This window comes from Tetrao urogallus (genome assembly GCF_951394365.1).
Source record: "Tetrao urogallus genome assembly, chromosome: 10".
NCBI classification, from domain to species: domain Eukaryota; kingdom Metazoa; phylum Chordata; class Aves; order Galliformes; family Phasianidae; genus Tetrao; species Tetrao urogallus.
In genome coordinates this window covers 9,027,925-9,040,259 of record NC_136823.1, presented here as the reverse complement: position 1 = coordinate 9,040,259, position 12,335 = coordinate 9,027,925, and the positions used below count along the sequence as shown (strand labels likewise).

At 40.1% G+C, this 12,335-nt stretch overlaps 1 protein-coding gene across 20 annotated transcripts in view; it reads right to left on the bottom strand.

Annotated features, from left to right (window-relative positions):
* Positions 1-12,335, bottom strand: part of SLMAP (sarcolemma associated protein) — a gene marked incomplete at both ends in the record, with an annotated part of 74,940 nt that overhangs the window by 33,877 nt on the left and 28,728 nt on the right. For all 20 annotated transcript variants that reach the window (XM_079540218.1, XM_079540229.1, XM_079540234.1 and 17 more), the window contains 7 exons: positions 900-1,037; positions 2,691-2,831; positions 3,636-3,707; positions 4,319-4,414; positions 5,294-5,356; positions 6,955-6,991; positions 8,325-8,397. In XM_079540218.1, coding sequence (XP_079396344.1) covers positions 900-1,037; positions 2,691-2,831; positions 3,636-3,707; positions 4,319-4,414; positions 5,294-5,356; positions 6,955-6,991; positions 8,325-8,397 — 620 coding nt within the window. The remainder of the gene's footprint in view (positions 1-899; positions 1,038-2,690; positions 2,832-3,635; positions 3,708-4,318; positions 4,415-5,293; positions 5,357-6,954; positions 6,992-8,324; positions 8,398-12,335) is intronic.

Sequence of the window (12,335 nt, the reverse complement as noted above, 5' to 3'; positions counted from 1 at the left end):
AAATACCCAGACTCCCATCTCAAACCAGCAGCCAAATTCCAAAACCTTTATGAGCTGAATTGACAGTTCACAGATTAACTTTATTACAACCCACAGCTTTTTCCTTGTTGGATTTCATAATATATTTTACAGATTCTCCTCCCTGCAAAGCTAGGTTAATAAGCTTCAATTTTGATCCTTCTGTGTAAACTCATCATCAACAGTGATTAATTCTTGGTTACGAAATTAAGGACCTTAAGACCAGCAATATAACATTTAATTTGGAAAGAAAAGTTTTCTGAGATGCTGAGCTAAGGCCAAAATAATCTTAATTTCCGTATCCAGGACAAACGTAACTTTCAAAAACAGAACACTACCACTTTCCTCCTCAATATCATCTGCTAATCTCAATGGGAATCTTTATGGGAACAGGCTTTATCATACTGTCATCATTTTGTTCTCCAGCATGCGGGACATTAAAATATAATTAGAAATTTGATTTAATAATAAACCTGACGTCATGCTTCTTCCCACCAAGGAGCTGAGCTGTAATTTTACAGTGGTTGGCCACCTGTGCTTGTAACCTGCTCTAAGGGTAATGTGAAATGCAAATAAGTTATGTATATAAAAGCAGCTGAATGTGAAAATTCATCCAGTACAGAGTTTCATACAAAAAACAAACTGCAGCTCCAAGAATACTGTAATTTTAGAAGAAAAAGGGAAATTTTTAACAATTTAATTATGACACTTTCAGGCACATTAAATGTAAAGGAAAATAGCATGTAACAGTTGATATACATCTTTCTTTCTACTTGTTGCTTAAATAATTTCTTAACCTTTGCTTGATTGCTGCTTTAGAAACAAAATCTTTTTCCATGCATTACAACACCAACATAAGTCTAATAAAGTTCTGTTGTTACCTTTAGCTTGTCAGAAAGATCTTTAATTTCATTTACGGCTCCATTGTACTTATTAGCTAACTCTCTTAATTCTTCCTGAGTCCTCTCATTCATTTCTTTCAGGTGAGTACATTCATCTTCTGTATTACTTAAACTCCGCTGTAAGAGAAAATTTGTATGGAACAAATGCAACTTTTGAGACTGATAAGCCACCAAACATGCCAGCTGATCTACGTGTCCCCTCAAAACAATATATGCAACTGATCATATTTGTTTTCAAAGTGCTTTCCTCCTAATCATCAAGTCTAAACACAATAAAACGAGTACTGGCAAAAATACTACCCTCTGCAATAGTCTACTTCATAGAAATTATGTGAAGAAAGCTTCATGCATGTAGAAAAAAAACAACACACCTCAAAGCCAAATCAGTCTATGAAAACGATAAAGACTGATGGGAATAAAGAACTGAAATGTGCAATTCATCTCCATCATTCTCTTCTATGTTATTTATAAATGAATTTTTGAAGTTTCTCAGATTTTTTTATGCTATACTTCACCACACCTCTTATCCACCTGAAAATAAAGATTTATCTTAAGACAGATGGCTCCAAGGAAACTTTCTAGATTGTTTTTGGAACTCCATCATGTGTGCAAGCATCTCAGCTAAGATGCCTTTACTCAAGAGGCAGCTAGGTCTTCAGGAGGCAAGGAATGCTCCAGGACAAGTCGGCATCAGCTGGGACCAGCAGCACAGCACAGGCTTACAGTTTCCTCCTCATTACTCAAGATCTGTTTCTTCATTTGAATCACATTACAGACAGTAAACAAAAAAGTACTCGTATTTCTCAGTAACAAGCTCTAACTTAGTATTCCTTCCTCATCATCAAAATAGTCCAAAAGCACAATTCAACCAAAGCTGCATTTCACACTATGTTACTTAATAATTAAAGCACAAGTTTCAACCAGGAGCAAATATTTTTTTTCTGTGAAGGGGACAGGATGTGCTAGAGAGCATGCAAGGAAACTCCATACTGAGTTTAAATTAATATTTCTCCACTAAGAGTCAAACTGAAAAAAGAATAATGGAAGAGTCAGAGCATTCGTTTTTTAGAACAGGATTGGAAAGGAGGAGAAAGCTAGAAGCAAACATACAACTCCAACCATTAACGAACCTGTCAACAACTATTACAATATACAAGGATGTATTTGACTCTCGTAAGATTACTTACTACAGCACTAACTGCACTCCATTCTCTATAAAGCATGAACACACTTCATGAACACTTCGTGAATGTGATAAAGTCCTCAGACATTTCTTGACCTTGATCACAGCAAATAAGAATTGAAAATGGAAATGACAGTGGAAAAGATAGTAATGAGAGCTATCATAGGGACAGAAATCCTATTTAAAGAAAGCATCCAACACACTGTAATCTGAAAAGCTCATTCTTAAGCAAGTTTTGAGCAGTTAAGCTTACATTTCCATAATTTTTATGATTTAAACAAAGTCTAATAGCATTTTTTCCTAAAGCATGTGTTATTTTCACCCTCACTTATTTCCCAGACATACTAAGTATGTTAAGAAAGCTTACTATTTTTCAAGAGTGGGAGGAAAAAAGCAGAGTTTAAAGATCCCCATTAACAGTTTAAGAGTAAGATTAGCACCTAAGAAATAAACAGCTCTGTTTAATATACTGCAAGTGCCACAATATGACAGACACTGGCCTGTTACAGGCAATAAACATGGATCTAAGTAGCAGCAGTTGCAAGTATTTCTGTATTTCTAGCAAACTAGTTAAGAAGCATCAGCACCTCCACTTCAGACAGCTTTCTGACCACTTCAATTTTCTCCTGTAGGACCCGCCTCAGGGACTCTTTGGCTGTTGTCTCATAGTTGTGTTTGTCTTCTTGTAATGCTATAAGCTCTTTTCGTATACTGTCTTCTGTTTGATTCTGGACATGCAATTGAGATACAAAAAATATAAATTAATATTTTGCTGATAAAATATGTGAGATTGAGCCGAAATCTGTTCTATTCCAAAATGTTCAGCAGTTGCTGGTAGTTGAGAAAACGTTGCAGGAACAAGGATTCTTGATACATCTGGGTATAAAGCACCTGCACGTACAACAGCATACATCTGCAATTCTTTGATCATAGGAAAACTAATTTTTTGAGGCACAAAATAGTGACAAGCCTAGGAGTCCTACTGAGTCCTACTGTTAAACCAACCCAAACTCTCTGAGGTCCCATTTGAGAGATCTCAGACAGGGCCTGCAAAAATAAATAAATAAATAATATATATATATATATATATATATAAAATATTTTTTAATATATATATATATATAAACGAAGGCATACATGGCCTGAACAACACACGAGTCAGGGCATTCTTTTTACTTTGCTCCTGAATATCAGCATATTTATAATGCCTTTTTTCAAAATCCATATTTGAAAAGAACACAGGGCTGACAGAGTGGTTGCTTCTCACAGATGACAAATTCCTTTTCTATATAGGAAAAGAAAAACTGGTTTGGGCTCAAAAAATACTGATAGATAAACATTTATCTAAATTTAAAATGATTCCTTGAAATACAGAACAGCCGTACAATTTTCAAGCTAATCAGTACCAGAAGTACATAGCACAGTCCCATATGAGGAAGTTTGTGTTCAAACTGCTTTCTTTTCATTTCAAAATACTTCAGAAGAGCTATCTTTCAGTACTCTAGTATGGAGTCCTATAGTGAATTACTGACCTTTGAACATGCTTGTAACTGATTACCCATAACTTCTAGCCTTGATAGCAGCCTGTCTTCATCTATTAAAGCCTAGAAGAGAAGAAGTTTCACCTCATATTAATACTAGTCATGGCAAAACAAATAGACCATTTCAACAGAACATTGTGTTTTAAGTAGTTCCAGTAGACTTCTGCTTTAGAATCACAGTATTTTCTATTTATCATGGGTTGAAAAGGACCATAAAAAAGATCATCTAGTTTCAACTCCCTGCCACGGGCAGGGGTCACCAACCAGCAGACCAGGCTGCCCAGAGCCACATCCAGCCTGGCCTTGAATGCCTCCAGGGATGGGGCATCCACAGCCTCCTTGGGCAACCTGTTCCAGTGCCTCACCTCCCTCTGTGTGAAAAACTTCCTCCTAATATCTAACCTAAACGTCCCCATCTGAGTTTAAAACCATTCCCCGTTGTCCTATCAATTAAATAATTACTTAATTAAATAATCAATAAATATCAATAAAAAAATCAATAAATATCAAATATCAGGTTATTTCAACCTGTAAATCAAACTTATTAAACACTGTCTTTTGCAAAATTTAAGAACCACAAAATGCTTTTCACTCTTTAGTTTTTTCCCAGGTCATTTAAAAAGCAACAGATACAATTTCTATTTTATATAAAGGGAAAGGATGCTTTCTGGTACCTGCCAACTAGTATCTGAAGCCTCTTGCGTAACAGCAAGTAGTCGCTGAAGGGTTGCCAGCTTCTGTTCCAACATTTGTTCCCGATGTAAGGCTTCCTACGATGAGACCAAGAGAGCCAACTGGTCAGTTCTGCTAGTGCAACTCAAAAACAGGAGCAATAGAAAAGACACCAAATAACGCTAAATTTAAAGGAAAAAGTAAGTGTGAGCAGCACACCTTGTCACGTATTCAAAACTTCCATAAAACCATTCCATTTTATTCATCCAGACTTTCATTTGGATATTTCCATTAGAAAACGTTACCTTACAACCTCAGGTTCCCAAAAATGTTAATTTGTCAAACATATACTGCACATGCAGAGCATACACAGCGAACAATTCCAAGACTTCTCAATAGCATACCCACTCTGAACTTCTGTCACTAATTTCAGCAATAAAATTGGTGTACCCACCAGAAGGCAGATCTGGCAGCTCCTGTGCACTGAGCTGCTAGTCCCTAAATCAGGTCACAGAAAATAAATGCCATACAAGAACTGCTATTTTTGTTTGAATTTATTTTGGGTCAGCAAAGAATGTTTAACAATTCCAGGATGCAAGAGTGAACAGACTGGTAAATAGCTCTGGATTTGCACTCTCACGAAAAAGCATCTGCCTGAGTTGCTTCCTGCTATTTCAGCAAATGTATCCACAATTAATGTGTCTCAAAAACCTCATAATTAATTGGAATAAAAAATCACCATTACCATTTCACCTTATATGAAAGCCATAGTTCATATTGCTCATTAAGAACCACAGAAGCTTACACAGAGCTATGTTATGTTCAGTTGTAACACTTTTTACACTGTTTCACTATAGAATAAGGTACTTAAGTGCTCTGCTCCTGTTTACAAACTGGAAGACAAAAATACATTTTTTTTTAATCAATCAAAGATTAAGTATTTAATAAGATAATGCTGCCATGAAAAAAAAAATTACCTGTAGATACTGTGAAAGCTGAAACAATTCCTGAGAATACATACTGGGCGTGTTAGCAGCAACCTGAGAAATAAGAAAATTTATGAATCTAAAAGTTTCCAGATCTTCCATTAGACTCAAATAAGGCAAAGCTTGTAATTTAAATCCAGTCAGGAAAGTAAATTTGTTATCAAACTAATGGTGTTTTCAATCAATTTTATACTACTATCATTTTACTTCATGTTATAACACAGAACTTCACCTCTCTGGACTAAGACCACACCATGCTAATGCCTTTACGAGCTTTTGAAACAAAGTAGTCAACAGCTTCACTCAGCTCAAACAAAAGACAATCTGGCAAAAGAAACAAGGTGCACAAAGGTGAAGCCATTCAATCCAAGGACAAATATAAACTGGGGGGGGCAGGGAGGCTGGTATGCCCAGAAATGACAATTTTCTCATATTCCAATTCAGTGTGCCTTGCCTCCTACCGCTCAAGATTTCATCACACATTTTTCTGCTGACCTAACTCCATCACCTTCAGCATTCTCTTTACCCTTATTTCACAGCTGGGGACTACCTGCAATACCTTAATGTATAATTGTTCTTGTGTTTCAGCACCATCACTTCACTTGATTTTAATACAAATTCAATTAAAGAAAATTACACTATTCAGTGCCCCGTCTCAGCCAGGCTTAAGAAAGTCTGTTTTGCCAAGTCTTACTTTAACTCTATGCTTCTCCCAGTGCCAGAAACCATTCTGCATTTAGGGCTAAGGAGGTGGGGTGGTTTGTTGCTCCTGTTACCTACGCTGATACCACTGAGAAACCATTTCCCACACACAACTACACTACAGTCCCCGCAGAACTTCTGCCCTCACCATGCACTCGCACTGCACACACTGACTGAAACCCTGACTTAAATGCAAATGCCACGAGACTGATGTCTTCATAAAGAAGCTTCCTTAATTTCTAAAAATTTTGGTTTTTGCAATGAAAATGTTGATTGATTTGAACCTTAGTCAATCCTTTTTGTTTTGTTTTTACAGGCTAGACAATCAAATAATGGACGCCTGTCCCAGGTAGGTAATACCTTTTAACACCTTCTGGAGAGGAACCCTACACTATCAAAACTGAGTTTAACAACTGTGCCATGCTTTATTGACTTTACAGTGAACACACCTGGCTGTATCTGTGAACAGGAGCGCAGAGGTCTCTCAGTCTTCCTCTGAAATATACCAGAGCTCTTCCTAGCCTGCATGTGCAACTAATCCCCCATGAGAGCAAGATAAAAGACAACAGACCTCATCCGAACACCAAACCATGAAACAGGATCTACTCTTGGTCCCACAGAACAGACCAAGTATCAAATTATGCAGTATCCAACGTCTGTTAATGACAGACCATGTCTGGAATTGAACCCTCTCAATAGCACTACGTTTTCTGAAGCCATGTTTCAGATGCTGTACTCCATCTACGAAGCCAAACTATCTTAAATATACACTTTGGTACTGCTGTTCCTTCCCTACAGAAATGACACTCAAAGTTTAAAACTAGCTCAAATCAGTCCAGCAAGAAACACAGCTAAATCCAACTGGACTTCATGCTCACTTCATCTTTTTAACAAATCAGAAAACAACACAGGCTAGAGTAAGGCAAAAAACAACAAAATTACTGAATTACCTTATCAACAGGACTTGGTAATGGAGCATGGATAACACTTGAAAACAAACAAAAAAAGAAAAAGTAAACACAAAGTATTCGTGCTACAGAATATCAGTTCACAAATCACTGTGCATATCATAAAGATGCCTTGTGATGAATTTCTTCTTGTGAGAAAACTGAAGAATTTACAACGCAAGCATGTAAAAATGGTTAATACTATGCTAGGGGACATTTTTGATTTTATAGAACTATTTTCAAGCTATAAATCCAAGATGTGTTCTAAAAATATATTTTACCAACTTTTACTTTGAGTAGTTCTTTTTGGATGATAACTTCCATATTTGATATGTAACCATTTTAACAAGGCTTCCACCAACCTACATGCACAAAACAACACTTCCAGGAAGGCACCTGATCTGGTACTCTTGTTCACAGATTCATATGGAGAAACACAGTTTGGCAACTTCCACGGCTTTGCACACTTGCACATTTTCAACAGGAATCAAAACTCCCTATCACACATTCCTAACGTTTCGTATTAGCACATGCAATTACACTGAAGACTTCCCATATTGCTCTATTTAGACCTAGTTTTCCATGAAATAAAATATAAAGCTTCATGCAAGCTTTCTGGATACTGATACTGTAAGAATATTTAAGTAATGAGAAACACAGAACTGCTGAGGATGGAAGCTGATTAAAATTACGTTGGTTGCAATTGTCAGTTAGTTACAGCAAAAAAACCAACCAACTAGTCTTTGTTCTTGTTACTCTTTGAAGTTTTCTCCAATACCAGCATGTACCAGCGCAGAGAAGTCTCTTGGCATTCATCTGAGTTTCCAAATATTCTTTTATCCAGCCTCACTCAATCTCCCCAGTGTCAGGTAAAGCGTACTTTCATAGTAACACTGAATAACTACACCATGAGGAAACATTACATTGCTTATCTGAAGAATATAAACAATGTTACGTGTACATGTGTGCAGAACCAGAGATATTAGCTTCACTTTAGGAGAGCCTACATGCAGTTAAAGGAACAGAAACAACAATGCCAAATTATAAAAGAGGGAAGGGGAATTTGCTTCATTTTGCTCCTGTATTTTTGTTTTTAATATTCATTTTAGTACCCTGAGAAACACAGCCAATCAGAGAATCCAACTCAGTAAGAACTTCTTTATGCTTTCAGAGCTGCCTTGATTTCTCAAAGTGACAATCAAATGAGATTTATTTTTCATAATGCCTGCAAAAGAACCATGTTCTCAGTAATTTTATTTACTTGAACACATACAAAGAAACTGTTCTTAAGCCAATTTTAAATGTAATATCCATCAAATCCTCACTACGCAGAGGTCTAATTTTGCCATATGCAAACAGACGCTTATTCTTACTCAGATCGCAATCGAGCTTCCATTCCATCTGGAAGAAACAGTTTGATTGTGGAGACTATACATCCATGAGTAACTGAAAAGAAACAAACAGCACATCATCATGATTTGTCACTATTCAACTATAAGTCCCGTGGTTAAAAATACGGCGACTGTCTTAAACTCTAAGGCAGGTGAACAAGAAAAGGCAAGCAAGCCTTCAAGCACTGGTGGCTCGGTCTGTCTGCGTAGATCTCCTCAGAGAATGGAAACTTTACCATGAGAAACTCAAAGAGGTCATGCCGGGTACTTGTTGCTGGCCTACCAAGCAGTTCCAACCCCGACGACTCCAAATGCAGCAAGGCCAGCAAGACTTCTTTACTGCAGTGAGCTAAAGAGGTGCGTTTGGTTCATAAAACAAGGGGGAAAATAACGCATCTTACCTGCGTTAACGGGAACACAGAAATAGCAACACAATAACGAGCGAGCTTTTTGACACGATTCTTGTGAACATATCCAGAGACTTCAAAGGTAACACATCTAATTTGTGCCACCAAACACTTCAACGTTTGGAACTTGCCAAGTGATCGCTATTCACAAACACAGCAATCAAAAGAGAGCGCAGAGAAAGAGTACATGAACAACACAGAAGCACATTCTCTTCAGCAGAGCCAACACCAGCAGCATTCAGAAGGATGCCTCTACTGTGGGGTGTTTGTAGTGTGCATGTAAAGCACACTGCCTTAACAAGTGGCCTCTCCTTTCAGAGACAGAGCGTGCTTCCCGGGAACTGCATTTGGGATTCTCTGAACTGACAAAAGATTAAGAGGAGTGACTAAAAGAATAAGAGGAGTAAGCAGTATCTGATCTTCAAGTACTCAAGATTCTTCACACATCAGGATTGATTCCTCTTCACAATGTTTCCCCAAAATTGTACTGACACCAGTTCAGGAAATCCTCAAACAAATTACAGGGGAGTTTTGCTGTTCCTCCTCCTCCTATGCAGTGCTATGAACTGTGAAGTGCATCTTCTTGGTAACATGGACAGAAAGATGGAAGCTGTTCCCAAAGCACCACTGGATACAAGCATACGGCCCCTGATTGCCATACCTGAAGAACCTACCAACACTTGTGCTGCTCTACTTTCACAGTTATTAATATCAGTAAAACAGTTAATCTGGCTTAGTATAAAAAGGACAGAGTGTTTTAGGACAACAGTAATACTCTAGAGAAAAGAGAGAGGTCTTTGAGGAAGCTGCCATAAATAGAATCTAAAAATATGGGAGGGATGATCCAACTAAACAGAGCTTCTTCCTTGCGTTCAACACTAAAAACTAAATACAACAGTGAAGCATCTGATTTGTTCCAGAACTGCGGTAAATTGCCCTGGTACAACATGAAGCGTACCTGCCAGGGAAGATCAGGCCCATCTCAAACTGGATCAATCCATGGGGACTTTTTTTTTTTTTTTTTTTTGGCTCTGAGGTGTCCAAATAAAGGGTCTGCAATTCACAAATTTGCTCTTGACAGCACAACAAAAACCAGCAGCGATATTATCTGTGGCATGCATGCAACACTCAAACAGCTTTCACATCTTTTCCTTTAAAGTATAGAGAGGAATGATTTCAGGAAGAAAGTAGGAGGGTACCAAAAACCAAAGCTAAGAGACAGCCTTAGTACTGAGCCATGCACTGGATACCAAGTAGCTCTGCCACGAGATAACAGGATTCTGAAGTTTTTCCCTTTAATACACTAAAAATAAACGTACTGAAAGCTTGCAGAAGCTTTTTTCATATATTAAAAAAACAAACAAAAAAAAAAAAAAGAAGAGAAGAGATAAAGGGGATTTAATAGAGAATATAAATAGTGCCAGTAAGAAGGTACTGTAGCATTTTGGTTGGTTTATGGAATAAAATCACAATTAAGTCACACACTATCCTTCAGCTATCAAGTCACGACAAACAGAAAAAAAACGAAGCCTAAAGCAAAGGTACAGCAACATACGCGACGCTGGAATAGCGATGGCTGGCTACGGCAGCAGGGATCACCGCACCTCCCGTCTCTATCGTCAATCCCTCGAGGGAAGGCAGAGGGCAGAAGGCAGAGGCCGCACGCCCGCGCTCCCACGCGCCCCGCACTCACCTCGGGCACAGAGGCTCGCGCCGTGCCGGCCCGGGCTGCCGCGGGAGCGCGGAAACGGAGCGGCGGAACCGGCCAGCCGCGCACGGCAGGGGGCGATCCGCGCCCGAGGAGCCGAGCCGGCACGCCGCGAGCTAACAGAGCGGCATCGGACCGGCGGCGGGGCAGCGCGAAGGGGGAATCAAGAGTTTGTGCGGTTTTTCTCTCGAAAGTACTCGGCCGTCCTCCAGCGGCACAGCCGTGCGCCCGAGCAGCGCGCGTCCGCCGCCACGGGACGAAGGGCGCGGGCCGCGCTGCCAGCGGCTCACGGGGGGCCGGCTGCCCGACGCGGTGCGCCGATCCCGGCACCCGGGGGACGCCGAGGACACGGAAGCGGAGCTGGAGGGGGAACGGGCGGAGGGGGAACGGAGCGGGGCCGGTGCCGGGAACAGCAGCGACAAAAAAGGAAGCGGCAGCTGCGAGCCTCGCCGGGCCTGGCAACGGCTTCGGCTTCACAGCACAACTTGGAAGAACCGCCGCTTATGTAAGGCGTCCCGAACCAGCACATAGCGTGCCGCGCTCCTCGAGACCCGATCAAGATCGGATTTGCAAGAAAATGACTTCCCAAAAGGCAGCCCGAACAATGGCACGGAAATAAACATATTCCAGCGATATTTACACAAGTGGCAATTTACATAGGCTGTTCGTGCTGCCTGTCTGTAAGGGCACACGGCAAAGCACCGAGATGCCTTCTGCAGGGGAAGCACCACGCAAATATCAGTATGCAAAAGGACCTCCAAGGGAACCACTAATTTAAAACCGGCTTTCATGTCGGTGCTTTATTATGAAATTGAGTTAACAGTAACATCTAAGATTACTGAAATGAACCGGGGGAGAAAAATGTGTTTGTCTGCATTCCAGCTGCATTCATGTGTAACCGCTGTAACTGTGATGCAGCTGTTTCTTGCCCCTGCATGATGATACAATTTTCATTCATTGCTCAGGGAGGCACGGAGAGGGAAACACAGACCTCGCACGCTCTTCCTCATCACCTGGCTCAGTGCATCGGAGCAACACTGAGGGCAGCTCCTATCTTCAAAGCTGGGAAGAGCAAAGGGAGGGAGCAGAACCAGATCGCTCAGGCACAGGGGCTGTGTCCTGTCATACTACCATAGCCATGGGGAAGAACTGCTACTGTCATTCCAATGAGCTTTCCACAGACTTTCACATACATTAATTGCAAATAATCACCAATAAAACAAATGAACTCAGTTTTTACCTTCTAAAAAAAACTTCAAAATTGTTCTAGGTCTAAATATACATGAACAAATTTGGCCCCTTTAGTGAGGACAGCCCCACTCAAAATAGTCCCAGGTTTATTAAAGATGTAAAGTATCCTTTGGATTTATTCCACATATACTGCTATTATTCATTAATATTTGCACTTACATTATATCAAGTAACATTTCAAATAACTCCCAAACAATACCAACTAAACAAGCAGGAGTCCAAAACAAACAAAACCCCCCAACACTACGCACACATCCACTGTACACTCACACCGCACTTTCAAAACTGCTGGAAGTCAACTGAAGTGAGACAGCATTTGAACACATGGTGCCATCCCAGCTCTGCATTTCCATCGCCTATTGACACGCACATAAGCACCCACACAGCTGCAGAAGAAGGTGGCCCGAGGAAGCAAGTCAACTGAAAGACCTGGCTGAGTGGGAGGAAGGACAGATTCAGTGTTTTCAGCAAATCCATTTCTTTATCCAGTGTTCCATGCAGTCACAGGTCTCACTGCCCGCACAACGGAGGGAAAAGAAGCAGTAATGTTTTCTTTTCTTACAGTGGGAATACCATTTTTTTGCTCTTACAGATCACACTGCAGTAAGATACTGTAAATAAGCACAC